This window comes from Corythoichthys intestinalis, chromosome 20, assembly GCF_030265065.1.
Source record: "Corythoichthys intestinalis isolate RoL2023-P3 chromosome 20, ASM3026506v1, whole genome shotgun sequence".
In the NCBI taxonomy this organism is placed as follows: Eukaryota; Metazoa; Chordata; class Actinopteri; order Syngnathiformes; family Syngnathidae; genus Corythoichthys; species Corythoichthys intestinalis.
In genome coordinates this window covers 905,559-925,884 of record NC_080414.1, presented here as the reverse complement: position 1 = coordinate 925,884, position 20,326 = coordinate 905,559, and the positions used below count along the sequence as shown (strand labels likewise).

Genomic DNA, 20,326 nt, shown 5'->3' with positions numbered 1-20,326 from the left:
ACTCTCGCAATCAGTTCTCCCGGACAGTCCAGAACAAATGGCGGTACGATCTGTCCCAACACAAGGAACACCGGAGAACGCCCGATATCCAACTGATAACACGACCGACAAGACTCCAAGAGCCCCTTTGACGCTGAAGTGGCAAAATCCCCAACCCTCGTTGCCCGGACAACAGTAACTCCCAAATCCTCCTGTCCAGTCCACAAACAGACAATAATCCCCAACACTTCCTTCTTCTTGCCCACAGCCTGAACTGCAAGCGCCTTCAACAGACTGAATGTTTAACTAAGCGTTGTCATTTTTCTCGGGAGCGTTTTGTTGACATGTGATAGGGTGGCCTTGCCTTCCCACCTGAGTGTTTCTGTTTCGCCTTGCCGTTTTGATCGCTGTCAAACTGAATAAATTGTCACCTTGTTTTCGGTGAGCCTTCTTTAAACCTTTCAAAATGTAGTCAGTAGAAAGGGTTAAGACTAAGGTAAACGCGTGGAGTTTGGCCTTCTGGCCGGATTGTCGGGGTCTCACCGGCTCGTGTCGTTGGCGGGTCCGACGGTTCGGCTGGTGCGATTCCGGCGGTCTGGCTAGAAAGTCAGAGTCCTTCAATGTCTATCATTATTATTGCCATAAATAAACCCATTGCAGATGGTGCCCAATTAGCGCTGACTTGCTATATCGATGGCTTTCCGTATGCCATTTTACAATGTAGTACCACCAAATAGGCTCCAAACAACCACAAATTGGCTCCCCCTGCCAACCGTACGCGAGTAATGCAAGCACGACAATTGAAAATAGCACAAAGACAACAAAATTTGTTCCAATATCAATATTATTCACAATCATTTTTGGAATATAAGGCACCTGACTAGAAGACATATCCACAAAATTTGATAAGAAAACGGTATTTGCTAATGTATAAGTCACACTGGACATGAAGCGGCAAGGTTCAAAGCAAAAAAGTAATACTTTACACTCTGAAAATTAGTCGCAGGTCATCTTAATGTCAATTCAAAAATAAAGGGTGTGGGTGAAGAGATCAGTCATAATTGAAGTTTCATTTTTCACCAATTATTTGGAAATGTGGTGATAGGAGATTTCCTACTAGCTCACCTGACTCTGAATGTCGGTCAAGCGCTTGACGAACTCCGTCTGGTTGGTGCTGGCCATCTTGTGAAAGGCGCTGCCGCTTTCCTCTCCACCTCCCGTCTTGTATTTATTCTAACATACACGCACGCGTCAGTACATCGCATTGTGTTTATTGTGCAGTCGAATGTATGTCGGACACGCCTTAGGGCACAATGACTGGGACGCTCCATTGATTTAGAGTGTTTTTGTTCTGGTGTCATGTGTTTGTTACCTCACTCTGGATCTCCGTGACTGCTTTGGCCAACTCAATCTGGCGTGTGATGGGAAGTTGAGAGTACAGACTGCTGCCTTTTGCCTTCAAAGCTTCCAACTTGTACAGAACCTGGCGAAAGAGGTCACAGGTCAAAAATAGAAGCCAGTGAGTTAAGCAGTGTCTGACTAAGCCATGATAGAAATGACTTTATATTTAAGTGAGTATGCAATGAAGGAAATAGCATCTTTACCCGTTTGGACTGTTTGTATTACTCTGACACACCCAATATAAAAAAAATAGCATTTAAATCCAAAACAAGGAGAATATATTTGAAGTATGACTGGTTGGAGTTGGAGTGATTGGAATTTGCAGCGCTAAGGCAACAAGCCGATAAAGGAAATAACAACTACAAGAGGATGCCAGCTGACTACGGAAGCCGACCCTGAATCGTGCTGAGGAGAGACCCAACGTGCGCGTCATAGAGCTGACAGAGCGAGACAAGCAGGTGATGGACCAAGCCATCTAACAAGCCCAAATTTGACCACCAAATCCCATCATCAGCTCTTCTGGTAACCAACAATGGAAGGACTTCCTCTCCTCCAACAAGGAACATCTGATAACGGAGGAACCCGTTGGAGAAAAATCCTCCACTCTCGTTGCCCTGACAACGGTCATGCACGAATTCTCCTGCCCAATCCGCAACAGACAATTACCCTAAACAACACCTGAACAACACCCATCTTCTTGCCCATAACCCGCCCCACAAAAGCCTTCAAAAGACTGATCACTTTAGTTAGCCGCTGTCTTCTCTCGGGAATCTTTTGTTGACCTGTTAATTGTTGACCCTGGATCCAGCCTTCCTTTTCGTCTGGGTCTGTTTGCCATTTTTGCCTAGCTGTCTAATTGCTATCGACTTGTGAAGGAAAAGAGTCAATTTTTCCTTTTTACAGGTTCTTTAATTCTCTTAACGAACAGGAGATGACGACACACAATTCAGGAACAAAAGGAAACAAACAATTAACTTAGCGCTGTCAAGCCGCTCCCTTTTTTTTTAAACACGAGAGGATGCGCTCGCAATTACCCTACGTTAGTTAATTGAAATTCGATCCTTGTTGGCACAGTCAGTATATTTTCACCACCGTCTGTCACCAAAGAGGCTTGAATTCTCTGAATTCTGTGTCGCCTCTCCCACTTCAAGAATCCTGTCCGTGACGCCATTTGAAGGGAGGAAAAAATCCTTTTTTACAGGTTCTTTCATTCTCTTAACGAACAGGAGATGACGACACACAGTTCAGGAACAAAAGGAAAATACAGACTGTACATTTATCGATGAAAGAAAAGAAAAAACGGCCGGCCGCGACATACATTCCCGACAGCCACGATTGGCCCCCAAGAAGATGCGTGTCGGACCTCTGAGCGCATAGCGTTTATATTTGCGTAACAAAAAGTGAAGAAACCCAGAGGGCAGCCTAGTGCCGCCTCCTAGATAAGACAGTGAACAGACATATAAGCAGGGGTGCACAGAAGTGGTCCGCATGCGTACTGGACGTAGACAAACGCGCGGGCACTCAACGGATTCCATACGCTTTTGCGTACCGATGGCTGACCACTGTATTTGCGGCGGACACGAGAAAATCACTTCTCAAAATGTCAAAGAGGCAGGCCCCACTGAGTACCGGTAATTAAGCCTGAGAATGCCCAATTTTCTTTCTGTGCTCCAAGTAAGCAATATTTCAAGATTGCTAACACGGCTGAGAGTCGCGGCAAACTGTCCGCAAGTGTGTGCGTTATGCACGCACAGTGCATGCATGCTATCAAGCCATATAAACGCTGAATATAAGACCAAATAGTGATTATTTGTGTCCTCTATTTGAAAATCAAATTATGATCACCCTAGAATGACATTGAGCCAGCATTTGTTCTAATGCTTCTGCGCATACGGGTCAGTTTGCTCAGTGTGTGTTGGACTGTGAGTTAGTGCACGTGCGTGATACTTGAACGGTCTCAATGGACAAAGGCAGTCTGAAAGGCCAAAAAACATGACAAAAAATTCTGAATTGTGCATTGACCCCTGCAGTACGAACCTTGCCTAAGGTGAACGCGTTTGGCCTTTTGGTCGGGTTGTTAGTGGCCCGGGTCGTTGGAAGTGTGCTAGTGTGGTTCCGGCGGTTCGGCTGGCGTGATTCCAGCAATCCGGCTAGAAGGTCAAATTCCAACAATAATTTAGTATTTAAACAAAAGTTTGGATTTTTTTTTTTTTTCCCAAAAAATGTGGCATCACTAATTGAAACCATATTTTTATTCACATTCTAGCCATGAATTTTCGACGCATCTGTAGTCAAAAACAAACTGGGTAATCTAGATGAAAGTGCTGTTGTACCTGACTTTGCAGTCGCGTGGCCTCCCTGGCGTGTCGCGTCTGCGGGGTCTCCGCCAATCGGCGGTAAAGGCAGTCGGCCGCCTCCTTCCTGCCGGCCTCCTTGTACTTGGTCTGCGGAAACGCTCGGGATTGGTGAACGGGAAGCGCGAATAAGCGGGCGACATCTCCCTCACCTCGCTGATCATCCACGAGAGAGCCCTGGCCAGTCGCGTCTCTGCGGTGTCGGCCAGTTGACTGTAGGCGCTGCGGGCGTGACTCTTGACGCTCTGCTCCTTGTACTTAAACTGCAACGGCAACACACTTTTAAGCCACTTCGGACTCACGCTCCTCGGTGTCACGCGTGCGCTCGCTCGCCTCGCTCAGCATCTCCGATACTTTGGCGGCGCGCGTCGTCTCGGCCGTCCGCGGCAGCAGAGCGTACAGGCTGGACGTGGCGGCTTCTTTACCGCTCTGCTTGTACTCATTCTGCGGAGTGAGCGCGACGTCACCGATGTCTTTTGTTTTATTTTTTGTACGACGAACCCTCACTTGACTCTGCAGCCGAGAAACCTCTTTGGCGTGAAGCGTCTCGGCAGTCTCGGGTAGCTGATGGTAGAGAGCGCCGCTGGCCTCCTTCTTTGCCGCCTCCTTGTACTTCACCTGCAAAAAAAAAAAAAAAGATATCTAAATTCTGGACAAATTCAATACAATCGACAATTAGCCAATAGCAAGAAAGGAAATGACCTTTTAGGAGTACAGAAACAGAGTGCTAATGCTCGTCCGAGGGTCACTTGATGCACCATGAGGTCATTTAGCGACACAGAAGTGAGGAAAGGAATCCTCGTGTACAGATAAAGCCACCAGAATAGAATTGTCACTGACGTGTGAGTAGACATGAGGCAGTAAAATAAGCCAAAATGGGAAAGTGAACATGAATGCCCTCCCAGTTCAAATGGATTGGATGTTCAGCGCCATCAATGGCAGCCACTCAGTCAATGGCAGATGCGTTGACATTCATCGCACAATCTTTGAAAAATGGGTCAAGAAATCAGAAAATTCATTTTAATGTCAATGACTTTGATTGAAACACGAAATGAGTTAACGAGGAAAATGCAAAAATCAGGGTTCCTACAGGTTTCCTCAAGTTAAATTTAAGACTTTTAAAGCCCTAATTAAGACCATTTTTAACAAACGTAATAGGCTACCTATTTCTCAGCCATATCGACCAATAAAAACAAAATCCGTGAATTTGTGTTCATTTATTTCTCAGAAATTGGAAATTTGGAATGTGTGCAAGATGTGAGAATGCAGTGAATTGAATAGGTTACTTACACGACACCACCACAGCGCATACACAGACCACAGATCACAGGCTAAGTAAAGGGATTCTTATTAGCATTAGCATTTAGCGTGGCGGGCGTCATCTTAAACTCTCGGGCAACCACAACATCTCTGCTTTTATGGTCGCTGTGGACCTAAACAATGTGCGTAGATCCACTCTCGCAAATCCACTTGCAATCGTAGCTGGGATATAGCACTAGCAGCTAGCTGGCTAGTGTTAGCTGCTGTTGCTTCGCTTACATTAGCAGCTTGCTGGCTGGCTTTAGCTTCTGTCTCTTCAGGCTCGTGAGCAGCTGGCTGACTTAAACAAGCAGATTGAAAAACGCCAGCAATGGAGGGAGTTTGTTTTTTTCCTCTCATGGAGCTTATTTGCTTGGACGATTTAGCATGGTAGTCTAGTGCCTTCGTGCCCATTGTACCCAGCTGAATCTCTCTTTTTTTTTTTTGCATATTGAAGGAGATAATACCTTTTCTCGTAGGCGCTGTCTAACTGTTTGCATTATTCTAACACACTTAATATAACCAACCAGGGAATAGTATCTTTCCTCGTATTTACCAAACGACTGTTTGTATTACTCTAACACACCCAATATCAAATAGATAGCACTTATACCATGGTTTAAGGAAAACAAGCAGAATATAGGGCGTAAGAGATACATGACGCCTTCTTATCACGGAAGCCCAACGTGTGCGTTATGCAACTGACTGAGCAAGATTGACGCTGACAAGCCCACGTCTGCTCCACTAACTCTTGCAATCAGTTCTCCCGGACAGTCCAGAACAAATGACGGGACGCCCTGTCCCAACACAAGGAATACCGGAGAACACCAGACATCTGACTGATAACACAACTGATAAGACTCCAAGAGCCCCTTTTACCCTGAGGTGGCAAAATCCACAACCCTTGTTGCCCTGACAACAGGAACTCCAAAATCCTCCTGTCCAATCCACAAACAGACAATAATCATAACAGCGCCCAAACACACCCTTTTTCTGCCCACAGCCCGCCCCGCGAGAGACTTAAAAAAGGACGAATGTTTAACTAATCGTTGCCATTTTTCTCAGGAACCTTTTGTTGACTTGTGATACGGTGACCTTGGAACAAGTCTGCCTCCTCGCCTGAATTTGTTTCTGTTTCACCTTGCCGTTTGATTACTGTCGACCTGAATAAACTGTCAACTTGTGCTTCGAAGACTTTTTTTCAGCTTTCAAAATGGATTCAGTACAAGCGGTTAAGCCTTAGGTGAACTTGCAGAGTTTTGCCTTTTGGCCGGGTCGTCTGCATCTTGCCGGCCCGGGTCATTGGATCTGCGTCAGCGCGGGTCCGGCGGTTCGGTTAGCGTAATTCCGGCAATCTGGCTAAAAGGTCAGATTCCTTCAGGCTACATTGCGTTCGCAATAACTGGCTCCTCCACCCCATTTATTTCTTTAGAATTTGTTGCGTTATTCAATCAAAATGACGAATGACACTTTGAGAAGAAATCAGACACGGAGAAGTTACATACATCCTACATTTTAATACCCAGATATGGAAATTCAAGACTTTTTCAAGACGTTTTAAGGTATCATTTCCCAATTCATAAATTCAATGCTTTTAAGACCCCCCCAGAAACCCTGAAAAAAAACTGACCTGACTGTGAGTATCTGCCATGTCCTTCACAAAGCGAGTGTCCATAGTTTCAGGCAGGATGGAGAACAACGAGTTGGACAGTTCTTCTTTGTCTTTCTGGTACGTCTTCTGCACACATCAGCATCACAACCATACAGTGGTATGATAAAGTATGTGAACTTTTTGGAATTTCTCACATTTCTGCATAAAATCACCATCAAATGTAATCTGATCTATGTTAAAATCACACAGATGAAAATACAGTATCTGCTTGAACTAAAACCAGCCAAACATTTATAGGTTTTCATATTTTAATGAGGATAGCATGCAAACAATGACAAAAGGGGGGAAAATAAGTAAGTGAATATCACATTTAATATTTTGTGCCCCCCCCCTTTGGCAGCAATAACTTCAACCAGACGCTTCCTGTAGCTGCAGATCAGTCTGGCACATCGATCAGGACTAATCTTGGCCCATTCTTCTCTACAAAACTGCTGTGGTTCAGTCAGATTCCTGGAATGTCTGGCATGAATCGCCATCTTTGGGTCATGCCATAGCATCTCAATGGGGTTGAAGTCTGAACTTTGACTTGGTCACTCCAGAACGTGTATTTTGTTCTTCTGAAACCATTCTGAAGTTGATTTACTTCTGTGTTTTGGATCATTGTCTTGTTGCAGCATCCAGCTTAAACTGTCTGACAGACGGCCTCAGGTTTTCCAGCAAAACATCCTGATAAACTTTTGAATTCATTCTTTCATTAATGATTGTAAGTTGTCCATGCCACGAGGTAGCAAAACAGCCCCAAATCATGATGCTCCCTCCTCCATGCTTCACAGTGGGGATGAGGTGTTGATGTTCCATTTTTCCTCCACACATGACGTTGCGTGTTCCTCCCAAACAATTCAACTTTAGTTTCATCAGTCCACAAAATTTTTGCCAAAACTTCTGTGGAGTGTCCAAGTGCCTTTTTAATGACAATGTTTTTTTGGGGTTTTTTTTAGACAGCAGTGGCTTCCTCCGTGGAGTCCTCTGATGAACACCATTCTTGGCCATACTTTTACATATAGTTGATGTGTGCACAGATATATTGGACTGTGACAGTGATTTCTGTAAGTCTTTAGCAGACACTCTCGGGTTCTTTTTTTACCTCTCTGAATATTCTGCGCGGAACTCTTGGCGTCATCTTGGTGGACGGACACTCCTTGGGAGAGAAGCAACAGTGCCAAACTCTCTCCATTTGTAGACATCTTCTCTGACTGTCGATTGATGACTTTTAGAGATGGTTTTGTATCCTTTCCCAGCTATATACAAATCAAAAATCCTTGATCGCAGGTCTTCAGACAGCTCTTTTGACTGAGCCATGACGCACACATCAGACAATTCTTCTCATTCTTCCTAGGTGTGTGTTTTATAGTGGGCATGGCAGCTTTTAACCACCTATCAGTGATTGGCCACACACCTGACTTAAATTGTTTGGTAAACAAAATGGTTTCAATTGCTCTATAAGTCTCCTTAGGCAGAGGGTTCACTTTCTTATTTTCCCCCGTTTTCTCATTGTTTCCATGCTATCCTCATTAAAATATGAAAACCTATAAATGTTTGGGTGGTTTTAGTTAAAGCATACATTGTTTTTTCATCTGTGTGATTTTGACAAAGATCAGATCACATTTGATGGTGATTTTATGCAGAAATGTGAGAAATTCCAAAAAGTTCAGATACATTTTCATACCACTGTAGGTGTCATATCGGTCGTGTGGCCTGTTCAGGCTCCTCACCTGGCTCTGAATCTCCGACACATGTTCGGCAAAGTGCATCTCGGGAGTCTCGGGAAGGAGCGAGTACAAGTTCTTGCTCATCTCTCTCTTCCCGTTTTCTTTGTACTTCACCTGCAAAACAGAGTACATGTTTACTTCGGTGTGTGGGTGTGATTGTGTGCGTACTGCTCACCTGACTGTACAATTCAGTGAGCTGTTTGGCCGATGCGGTGTGAGTGGCTTCAGGCATCTGGTGGTAGAACGTTTTGCCCATCTCCTGCTTGTAGCCCACCTAAAACCAGAAGAGAAGTTCTGGATTGGATTGCCAGGGATATATAAATAATTTTGATCTGATTTACTTGCAGGGCGGGCTGCTGACCTGACTCTGAAGTCGTGACACGTCTTTAGCGTGACGAGTCTCCAGAGTGTCGGGCATCTTAGAGAATAGACAGTCGGACAGTTGTTCCCGGCCCGCCTCCTTGTATTTGTTCTGGAACGCACGAGTTAACCCTGACATTTCCGAGGGCAAAAGTAGAAACCGTCGCCGCCCGGTACCTCGCTCTGGATCTCGGACAAACTTTTGGCAAGCAGGATGTCGTTGGTCTCCGGTAGCTGCGAGTACAAGCTGACGGACTGCGCTTTTTTGCCGCTTTCTTTGTACTTGTTCTGAACAAAAACAAAGAAGCTAACTCGGGTCATCCCTCACAACGGAAAGAACCAAACGGCGCTTCACCTGGCTCTGGATCAGCGCCACCTCCCGGGCCAGCTGCGTCTCGGAAGTGTCGGGAAGCTGCGAGTACAGCGACGACGTCATCTGCTTCTTGCCCTCCGCTCGGTACTCTATCTGTGCCACCGCAATAACAGGAGCGCTCGCGTCCAATGAGAATTCCGGAAAGAGATTTAAAAAAAGAAAAGGGACTGACTTGACTCTGGAGTGCGGCAGCTTCTTTGGCGTGTTTGGTCTCCAGCGTTTCGGGCAGTTTGGCGTACAAAGATGACGCTGCCTGCTGCTTGGCTTCCTGCTTGTACTTAGCCTAAAACGCACACAAAGATGAGACGGCTTTCTATTGGCTGACAATTTTAAGTCTCCTCCACTTCTGGACTTCAGGACTCGACCTTCATGACCAACTCACCGGGCTGTGCGTGTCGGCCATGTCTTTGGCAAACTGGGTGTCCGCCGTTTCTGGCATCAGCGAGTACAATGAGGCGGACAAGTCCTCTTGGTCACTCTTGTAGTTGTTCTGCAAAGAGAGCAGATGTGAGGAACTGCCACGAAAAGACGGAAGAGGCCTGACCTGGCTTTGGATCTCCGAGACGTGTTTGGCAAACTGAGTCTCCGGCGTCTCCGGCAGGAGGTGGTAGAGTGCTGAGGACGTATCTTTGTTACCTTCTTTGTATTTCACCTGCATGTTTGGAAAATGGACAAAAATCGGCTTTGATATTTGAACATAATTGTTCAGAAACTTGTCTGGAGCTCAAATTCAGCGTGAGGTTACCTGACTCTGGAGCGCCGTAAGCTCCTTGGCCCGCCGTGTGTGGAGTGTCTCAGGCAGTTTGGAGAACAAAGAGGAGGACATCTCCTTCTGGGCGTCTTCTTTGTACTTCACCTGCAGGTGCAATGATCGAAACATCACGGCGGCCGTAATTAAGAACACAGACTGCCGTTCTGACCTCACTCTGAAGCTCCGCGACACTCTTAGCAAACTCGGACTCAGTGGTTTTGTCCAACTGAGAGTAGAAACTCTGCGAGAGGATTCTCTTGCTGTCTTCTTTGTACTTAATCTGAAGAACACAACAGGAGCTTTTCGGTGACCGCGAGATCTTTCTTCGATCGTTTCTCATATGTTAGCTTTAAGCTAGCGGTGCTAGATGAGCTCTTCCAGCCACACCTCGCTCTGCAGGTCCGTCATGTCTCTGCTGAAGATGGTTTGCGAGGTGTCAGGTAAGGTGGAGTACAGGCAGGCGGCCATGTCCTTCTTGACGCTCGACTTGTACTTCACCTGCCGGACGACAACCGCACTTTGAACTCGCGCTAACTCAAGGTAGCGCAGGGGAGGTTACCTCACTGAGCAGCTCGGCGGCGTCTTTGGCGTGACGCGTCTCCAAGGTGACGGGGAGGGTCGAGTACAAAGAGCGGCGAAGCTCCTTCTCGCCCGCCGACTTGTATTTGATCTGAGAAAATCAACAAATCCATGAGTTTATCACTAGTTGATGTCCAATCCATTTGAAGTGGGAAGAGAGCAGTGAATGAACGAACCCTCCCACTTAAAATGGATGGACGTCTAGCCAAGTCAATGGCAGCTAAAGAGTTAACCAATATACATACAAATGCATAAGTACATAAAAAAATAGTATTGATAAAAACAAGATTATATCTAGAAAATTCTATTGAAAAAATAGAGCTAAAAATGAGAAAATCCTCAAATTAAAAACAATAAAAAAAAATAACTAGAAACTGCAATTTCTAGAGAAATTCGGATGGGGCTCTACTGTGGTAGATACATCTCTAACAGGTGACTGACTTCCTATTGATTTGGGGACATTTCGGGGACACGTCCTTTTGCATGGCTGTCAATGGCATCGACTTACTTGGGCGCCAGTTGAATGTCATTAGGCTGTAATGGTAGGTTTTTGGGCAAAAATCGAGAGACAGCGAGAACCAAAAGTGGTATTTGCCATGTGGCAAAGTTGATTTAGCTAAGTGGCATTTTTTTTTTGCCATGAGGCAAAATGGATATTGATGTGTGGCTTTTTTTTTTTGGTATGTGGCAAAATTGATTTTGGTTTGTGGCATTTTTGGGGGGGTTATATGGCATTTCTTGGGGGTATATGGCAGTTTTGCAGGCCATGCACATCCATGCCATTGACGGCCATGCATGTCCAAATTTTCCATTCATTTTAAATGGCAGAAAAACACGTGTGGCTGTGATTTTTGACCATTCACTTTACATTACAGCACACTGACATTCAACTGACACCCAAGTCAGGCTATGCCATTGACGGTTGTGCACGTCAAAATTTTCCATTCATTTTAAAAGGCAGAAAAACACGTGTAGCTGTGATTTTTGAACATCAATGGAAAATTTGGACATGCATGGCCATCAATGGCATGGACGTGCATGGCCTTAAAAACTGCCATATACCCCAAAAAATGCCATATACCCTTCAAAAATTGCCACATGTCAAAATCCATTTCGCCACATGGCAAAATAAATGCCACATGGAAAAATCCATTGCAAAAAAAAATGCCACATGGCAAAATCAAATTTGCCAATTGGCAAAAGAAATGGCACATGTCAAAATCAATGTTGCCAAATGGCAAAAAAAATGCCACATGGCAAAATCCACTTTGCCACATGGCAAAGGAAATGGCACATGGCAAAATCAATGTTGCCACATGGCAAAAGAAATGGCACATGGCAAAATCAATATTGCCACATGGCAAAAAAATGCCATATGGCAAAAAAAAATTGCCACATGGCAAAATCCATTTTGCCAAATGGCAAAAGAAATGGCACATGGCAAAATACATTTTGCCACATGGCAAATACCACTTTTGGTTCTCAGCCCTGCTACAAAAATCACAATCACAAAGTTTTTCTGCCATTGAAAATGAATGGGGAAAAATGGACGTACACGGCCTACAATGGCATGGATGTGCATGGCTGTCACAGGCATCAACTTACTTGGGCGCCAGTTTAATGTCAATGGTCTGTCATGGTAAATCACATTCCTGCCACTGAAAATGAATGGGAGATTTGGACATACATGGCTGTCAGTGGCATCGCATTAAAAATGAATGGGACAGTTTTTGGCAAATTTTGGGGGAACCGTAAATTTTTGGCGAACTCTGTATACAACTTTTATGCCCCTTATCTTCCAGAACTTTTTGATGTGTAAATTATGTGATTTGGTCAAATATTGTAGGACTCGGTAGAATTTTTGATTGAATTTTTAAAAAGCGTTTTAATTTCTATATTTTCTCCTCTTTTTTTTTTTTTTTTTTTTTTTAATTCTGAATTTTCCCATCATATTTTTGTTATTTTCATGTACTTCTGCATTTCCCCCAGTTCTTTTGATGTCAATTGAAGGGTTACCTGGCTTTGCAGCATTGACGTGCGCTTCGCCATCTGAGTGTGTAGCGTTTCGGGCAGCTGATGGTACAAGCTGCTCTGCATGTTTTGCTGCGCCTCTTCTCTATACTTGACCTGTGACACACACACACACACACATACACAGAGGCGCACTTTTTCAGCTTCTACAACTCGCTGCTGCCATGCACGTTTGCCAAGTCGCTATAGCAACTGCATGCAGTTATGACCCACAATGAGTTGATCGCTAGTAGACGTCCGATCCATTTGAATGGGGAGGCTGGCAGCCCCTCGCCGCATGCCAGCTCTCCCGCGACAAAGATGACTTTGTCACCCCGGATTAATAAGAAGCGAGAGAATATGTAAAGGAGAGCAAAGCGCGTATTTTCATAAGGCAGCTCGCGGCGCGATGACTCACGACGGGATTTGGCTCAGCGGCCCGTGAGTCAGCCGGGAAGCGTCGGCCCGCCTCCCACGTCTCGACCGAGGCTTTGCCGTTTCGCGGCGCTTTTAGTCCGTTTTGAATGACGGTCGCCAGCGGCAACGCCGGCTTTCTCGTTTACGGTATTGACTTGACGTTAAGTAGATCTCATCTCATCCGTCACCGAGCGGGAAGACGCCAACGTGACACGTTTTCAGACACGCTCTTCAGTCCACGTTTGTGTGACAATTTTGATTTGTAAATCGCTCAGATGGACCTTTTCATTTTCAGTTGAGACCAAAAACAATTACTTGGAATCAAAATACACAAAAAAAAACATTTTTAGGTACAATACTAGTATAACTCATTCACTGCCATTGAAGAATGGAATAAATCAAGGGCGTAGGTTTGCATAGGGGACGATGGGGACATAACACTAGCAACTTCTAAGGATGCTCAAATTGTCCCCATGCACCAACTTTTAAGCACCCTTATTTGCATTAGAAGGTTAAAAGAGAAGACTAAAAAGTTCAATTACCGCATTGGCCCGAATATATGTTTTTTGCATTGAAATAAGACTGAAAAAGTGTGGGTCGTCTTATATTCGAGGTCTAGACATTATACCCATTCACGATGCTAGATGGCGCCAGATATCATTGGCAGAGGATGTTTGTGAAGATAATGTTTTGTCATGACAGATCTCAGCTACTCTTTTCCAGTTAACCAGTTTGCATTATTTTATTGCAATGTTTTTCCCTTTTCAGATTTGTTTCAAGACTAGAGTTACAGTAAGACTTCACTTTGATGGTTAATGCAGTTATTGCAATTTTGTTGTTTTATCACAATAGATTGGTTTAGTTACATTTCAAAAACCAGAAGCCATTCATTGGTAACACTTTATAATAACTATCCGTTTCACTAGTTAATAGATGATTAGTAAACCGTTGATAAATGATTTATTGTTGATTTGTGAAGTATTTGTTAACAGTTTGTTAAGCATTTACAGGGTGTTCCAATATGGTTGACCCCATTCTAAATGCCCATGCTAGTTGATGGATCTTAATAAAACGATATACACTTTATGTTGAAGGTCATAAGTTTTATTGGTTAAAAAAGACAGAAATACCAAACGTTACACACAAAAACTTGAAATGTTTCTAAAAAAATTGTGTTTCAGGTTAAGAACTGCCATTCACTTCAAAAGAAAAGGCATTTTGATAAGGCTTTTTGCAGGCGGCGTTCATATTAAACATTTATGAAAATCTGTCACAGAACCAACAAATGTTTGTACTTTTCTTTGTAAATTTAACGGATAGTTATTATAAAGTGTTACCCATTCATTTATGAATGTGATTGCACTTTAGTTTGCATATTTGAATGTTCAGATATTAAGATTTGAATGAGGCAAAATAACATGCTTTTTCTCTCAAATATATTTGTTAAAATCATTTGTTTCGGATGTACTGTAATTATTTTCTGTATAAAAATTAATTTGGTGTTCAAAAAGTCTTTTTTTCAAACTCGAGTCTTGAAAAAGAGGGGATCGTCTTATATTCAGGGCCGTCTTATGTTCGGGCCAATACGGTATATAGCTAATTTAGATTGTCTTCCCATATATTGTAATGATAGAATAGACCCTACCATTATTAAGTAAATTATTTTCATTATGTTCAGACTGCTGTATGATCGCTGTCGACCTGAATAAATTGTCAACTTGTGTTTCAAAGCCTTTTTCCAGCTTTCAAAATGGAGTCAGTACAAGGGGTTAAGACTAAGGTGAACGCACGGAGTTTGGCCTTTTGGCCGGGATGTTGGGGTCCCGCTGGCCCGGGTCGTTGGAGCTGCGCCAGCGCAGGTCCGGCGGTTCGGCTGGCGTGATTCTGGCAATCTGGCTAAAAGGTCAGATTCCTTCCCTTATGTTGGTCTTAACCGGGAGCAGCTGGATTCACCCATGTTAAATGAGTTATGCAATATTCACTGTTGCCACTAAAGGGCAGTGTATCCAATAAAAATAAATGCAAACACTTTCAAAACAAACCATGACAATGCCACACTAAACGAATCTTCGAAGCAGCAAAATTGGATTCCAAGCTTTTTTCTAATTAATTACTCAAGTTAAACGATCAATCATTGGAGCATTACTCTCGACCAGTGCGCTCGCTTTTTTGTTGTCTCTGCGCGCTCGGTTTGGCACACACAAGTTACAAATGTGCCACGAAGCAGACCAATCAGAGAGCTGGTGGAAGTACACCAATCGGTTGAATTGGACGGGAGAAGAAATAGATTTTTTTTTTTGCCTAATACTATTTTATGTGCGCAAAATCTATTATTGCTTGCTCAGAATAGTGGCACAAATATAACGCCATACCAGCGGCCCCTCCCAGTCCAAACGGATTGGACGTCTATTGTTGCGAACGGCAGCCGATGGGTTCACAATGAGGTCGTGACGGGGAACTGACCTCGCTAGCCAGGAGGCCGCATCGCCTGTTGAACGTCGGGTCCGGGAGAACCGGACTGCCGCCAAGGGCCTGGATGCACGTGCCAAAATGTTAGGGACATCTTCTCGTCCATCGACAATCACTTCTCCGTACTCCGTTCCTTCTCACCTCAACTGCTTTCTGGTCGTCCTTCCCATCCATTGCCACTTCAGCTCCCTCAGTTCGTGCGTTCTCTTCAAGGTCCACGGTGTCATACTGGCCCGTGCGACTCGTGTCAAGGTGAGACGTGAAGGTGGTTGCGACCTCTTCTCTGGTCGTTTCTTCAACTTCTGTCTCCAACTTCACACCTGCCATGATGTTCCGTTGAAGAACTTCCTCTCCCTCCACAATGGTTGCTTCTACAGAAAGAAAGACTGTCAGCTTCTTGTCCTAAATCTTCTTCAAACATTCACTCACCTTTCTCCATCTGTGGTGGCCTCTCAGAGCTCTCCTTGTAAAGTTGTTCTTCAAATGTACTGTGGCCAAAAATGCTGTCAAAACAATTTCGAGCAAGAGCGCGCTCAGATCTTCCGCCGTCCGAAGAGTGCGTTCGGTCGGTAAAGTCCGGACTGGTGACGGGCCGTCGTTCACGGAGGAGGTCTTATCACGTCACCGGGACGCATTTAGCTTCCACTTAGGAACTTATCAGGCGCGTCGCCTTCAAGGTCACTTTTTGGATTTTTCAAGGTGTGCGCATGCATTCCGATGGCTCCATTCATTACAAAAATAGCCCCAAAATAAAAGGGATGTGACCCAGCAGTGCCCCGAAATCAACAGAAAATGACCTGTAAATGCCCAAAAATCTGCCTTGTCCAAAAATCGGCAATACATGAGCAAAAAGCAACAGGAAGTGAGCCATTCAACGGAGCAGAAGAGCGAGCATCCCCAGGAAATTTCTCCAGGAACCGCATTTTCTACTTTCTTAAGTGGAAATCTTCAGAGTACTAGTGAGTTGACCTGTTTTACGTATATTTGACCTTGAGGCCCACCGCTCCAAAGACAAAGGTTGAAATAGCTACAAAACAAAAGCCGGGGCTCATCTGTTCCTCGAGCACAGCGCCGCGCGTCGCCAGGGTATTCTGGCGCCGACGTCGGGCGTCAGATGGCGGCCGAGGTAAACGTCCAGCGTGAACCCGGCGCGGCCATCTGTCACCGTGCGGCAAGACCTCCGAGATGAAAAGGAATAATTCATGAACCCGTAAATATATACTGTAGAAAGACAATATTTGTTGTTGCTGTTTTTTCTTGATGATAGCCCCCCCCCCCCCCCAAAAAAAAAAAAAATAAATAAAAACATCACTTCAGCCCCATTATACCCGGGATTCGGCACGTGCCGGTGTGAGATTTTGACGGTATGATAACTTTAAGCCAAAATTTCACAGAATAACAATATTGCAATTACAGCTCTAAAATGGTTTACTTCTGGGTTAAAAAAAAAAAAAAATCAATTGAACAGGATTTTAATTTTTCAAAACGTTAGCAAATTGCAACATGTTAAGTTAAAATAAAAAAAAACAATAAAATGAAAATTAATGCAGTCCTTTAGGTAAGCCTAAACGCACAGTCAAAGGGCAATATTGTGACCGTCAGAACAAAATAATTGAATTATTTTCCATAAAAAGCACGTGTGTATGACTCGTATCATGTTTACATTACACAGTCTCTTTCTCAACACAGACAGTTGACAGAGAAAAAAACCCACGATGTTTTACAACCGCTAGACACACTAAACACGCTGGAGTTAACTCTCGTAGCTGGTGGGAAACGTTCATGACAGTGTTTACTAACCTTTAATTTTGTATTAAATGCAAAATCATATCGGAGGTATTGCCTCCTTGGCATTCACCCTCCACAAACATGTTTTACATGTCGGTTGGCCCTCCTCCTCTAAGCCGTGGCCGTCTGGAACTTTTCTGTTCCTACAATGCTGGCCAAAAGTATTGGCACCCCTGAAATTCTGTCAGATCATGCTCAATTTCTCCCAGAAAATGGTTGCAATTACAAATGCTTTGGTGGTAATATCGTTGTTTATTTTGCTTGCAATGAAAAAACACAAAAGAGAATGGGGGGGAAAAAATCATTATCATTTTAGACAAAACTCTAAAAATGGGCCGGACAAAAGTATTGGCACCCCAAGAAAAATTATGTGATGCTTCTCTAATTGGTGCAACTGACAGCACCTGTTACATACCTGTGGCACATCACAGGTGGTGGCAATCACTAAATCAGGATTCAAGTTGACTCAACCCCTGTCCTGTGTCCTTGTGTGTACCACATTGAGTATGGAGAAAAGAGAGAAGACCACAGAACTGTCTGAGGACTTGGGAAGCGAAATTGTGAGGAAGCATGGGCAATCCCAAGGTGACAAGTCCATCTCCAAAGACCTGAATGTTCCTGTGTCTACCGTGCGCAGAGTCATCCATAAGTGTAAAGCCCACAGAACTGTGGCTAACCTCCGTAGAAGTGGACTGAAAATAAAATTGACGAGAAATTTCAACGAAAGATTGCGCTGATGGTGGATAAAGAACCTCAACTAACATCCAAACAAGTTCAAGCTGACCCGCAGTCCGAGGGCACAACAGTGTCAACTAGTACGATCTGTCGGCATCTGAATGAAAAGGGACTCTCTGGTAGGATACCCAGGAAGACCCCACTTCTGACCCGGAGACATAAAAAAGTGAGGTTGGAGTTTGCCTAAACTTACCTGAGGAAGCCAAAAACATTTCGGAAGAATGTTCTCTGGTCAGATGAGACAAAAGTAGAGCTTTTTGGGAAAAGGCATCAACATAGAACTTGCAGGAAAAAAACGAGGCCTTCAAAGAAAAGAACACGGTCTCCACATTCAAACATGGCAGAGGTTTCCTGGCGTTTTGGGGTTGCTTTGCTACCTCTGGCACTTGTCTGCTCGACCGTGAGCATGGCATGATGAAGTCTGAAGACTACCGACAACTTTTGCAGCATAATGTAGGGCCCAGTGTGAGAAAACCGTGTCTCCCTAAGAGGTCATGGGTCTTCCGGCAGGACAAAGACCTAAAACACACTTCAAAAATGGTTTGAGAGAAAGCACTGGAGACTTCTGAAGTGGCCAAACCTGTATCCCATAGAAGACCTGTGGAGAGATCAGAAAATGGCAGAGACCTGGAGCAGTTGGCCAAAGAAGAATGGTCTCAAATTCCATTGTAAGAAACTCATTGATGGATACCGGAAGCGGTTGTTCGCAGTTATTTTGTCTAAAGGTTGTTCTACCAAGTATTAGGCTAAGAGTGCTAATACTTTTGTCTGGCCCATTTTTGGACTTTTGTGTATAATGACTTTTTCATTGCAAGCAAATCAAGATTAGAAGTTACTACCAAAGCATTTGTAATTGCAATCATTTTCTGGGAGAAACTGAGCATTATCGGATAGAATTGCAGGAGTGCCAATACTTTTGGCCAGTAGACTTTACCGGCGATTTCGTTTTATTCGATGGGGGGAAAAAGTTCAGGAGTTTCACCTCCTCCAGCCATCGTGTAGCACAGCTGACTCACTGATACTCAGCAACAACCGGTGGGGGAGGGTTGAGCAATATGGCTGCAAGTGAGAAATTTCTCCCTGCATTTTTGGGACATAAAAAATAGCTAATACCGTAGGGACGGTATGACGGAATTTTTTTGCTGTTTTGAAACCATGACGTTTTCATACTAGGGCAGGGTTCACTAAATCCGGACCTCGGTGCCGCTTTTCCTGTCGTGTTTTCCACGTCTCTCTCCCCTAACACACTTGAATCAAATGATTATGTTATCAGCAACCTGTCCAGAAGCCTGATAATGATCCTGATTATTTTGATTTAGGTGCGTCGGAGGAGGGAGACATGGAAAACACGACAGGAAAAGTGGCACCGAGGTCCGGATTTAGTGAACCCTGTAATAGGGTATACCTTGACACTGGTATTTGGCACGTGTCTAACCCGGGATGGACGGCGCTCGACGTCCAATCCATTTGAACTGGGAGGGGGCCAAATGCACATTGATTGATTCGCCCCTCCCTGTCCAAATGGATTGGACGCCTAGCGCCGTCAACGGCAGACAAATGACTTCAATATTTGTAACGGCCGTCGAAGGAAACACTATGATGTAGCCTTCGACTCAAATAATTTTGCACTTTCTTGAGAAGAATGTGCAGGATCTGTTTGAATATAAGCAAGTGTCCTACTTACAAGACTTATTTAAAAAAGTTTTTTGGGGGGGTGGCTCGTTTTAAATAAGAGTGATTTTTTTTATGGATGATGGTCTCGGAAGCCACCCAAATGGGGGATGATCATCAAGCGCCATAAAACAACAAAAATGAGTAAGATGGAAATGAGAAAATGGAAGTGAGAGCTTGTGCCAGTGCACTATTGGGTCCTGTTGGACATACCCACCGCTTACATTACCTAACTACAATGTGGCCCTTGATCAAAATAAGTTCGATCACGAATTGAGAGCGGTCGCCCCCCTGCTAGGAGGGAGCGCTCGGACGTTGTACAAAAAAAAAAGGCTGGGGCTTGCAGATGGCGCCTGCCTTTTTTGGGACGAAAAACCCAATTCTACTTCTGTTCAGGATTGCAAATGAATGAAATCTTTTTTTGTGCTTCTTACGTAAGGCAGCGACGCCTTTCATCTGCACAAGCGCAAACAAGGCTTACGTAACGGCCAACTAGCGACAGCCGCCGTTCTCCTCCTCATCCTCTTCCTCCCACGCCGCCTCCACCTCTTCATCTGCGCTGAGGTCAAAGTTTGCCGCCAAAGACAGAAAATGTTTCACGTTGACGGCAGTTTTTAACTCCAAATGTGTCAAATGCCTTCATCGTTACTATAGGATTTTTTTTTTTTTTTTTTAAATGCAGAGCGAGAAAAAGGATACGTACAATCAAAAATAAAGATTTTACGTACCAATGTGGAGAAAGAAGCCAGCACAATGAAT

The 20,326-nt window shown here is 44.3% G+C and overlaps 1 protein-coding gene across 4 annotated transcripts in view; it reads right to left on the bottom strand.

Annotated features, from left to right (window-relative positions):
- Nucleotides 1–20,326, bottom strand: part of nebl (nebulette) — a 46,642-nt gene that overhangs the window by 15,751 nt on the left and 10,565 nt on the right. Inside the window, exons 1-23 of one of the 4 annotated variants that reach the window (XM_057824726.1) lie at nt 15,803–16,633; nt 15,515–15,744; nt 15,368–15,436; nt 12,494–12,604; nt 10,458–10,568; nt 10,286–10,396; nt 10,068–10,178; nt 9,893–10,003; nt 9,692–9,799; nt 9,530–9,637; nt 9,320–9,430; nt 9,130–9,240; nt 8,952–9,062; nt 8,776–8,886; nt 8,590–8,688; nt 8,418–8,528; nt 6,664–6,771; nt 4,242–4,352; nt 4,068–4,178; nt 3,887–3,997; nt 3,714–3,824; nt 1,352–1,462; nt 1,105–1,212 (exon numbers count right to left, since the gene is read on the bottom strand). The exons of 2 other annotated variants lie outside the window; for them this stretch is intronic. In XM_057824726.1, coding sequence (XP_057680709.1) covers nt 1,105–1,212; nt 1,352–1,462; nt 3,714–3,824; nt 3,887–3,997; nt 4,068–4,178; nt 4,242–4,352; nt 6,664–6,771; nt 8,418–8,528; nt 8,590–8,688; nt 8,776–8,886; nt 8,952–9,062; nt 9,130–9,240; nt 9,320–9,430; nt 9,530–9,637; nt 9,692–9,799; nt 9,893–10,003; nt 10,068–10,178; nt 10,286–10,396; nt 10,458–10,568; nt 12,494–12,604; nt 15,368–15,436; nt 15,515–15,744; nt 15,803–15,812 — 2,505 coding nt within the window. In that variant the 5' untranslated portion in view covers nt 15,813–16,633. Of the gene's footprint in view, nt 1–1,104; nt 1,213–1,351; nt 1,463–3,713; nt 3,825–3,886; nt 3,998–4,067; nt 4,179–4,241; nt 4,353–4,436; nt 4,719–6,663; nt 6,772–8,417; nt 8,529–8,589; nt 8,689–8,775; nt 8,887–8,951; nt 9,063–9,129; nt 9,241–9,319; nt 9,431–9,529; nt 9,638–9,691; nt 9,800–9,892; nt 10,004–10,067; nt 10,179–10,285; nt 10,397–10,457; nt 10,569–12,493; nt 12,605–15,367; nt 15,437–15,514; nt 15,745–15,802; nt 16,634–20,326 lie in introns of those variants that run through there. One more of the 4 variants, XR_009061658.1, reaches the window with a different exon arrangement.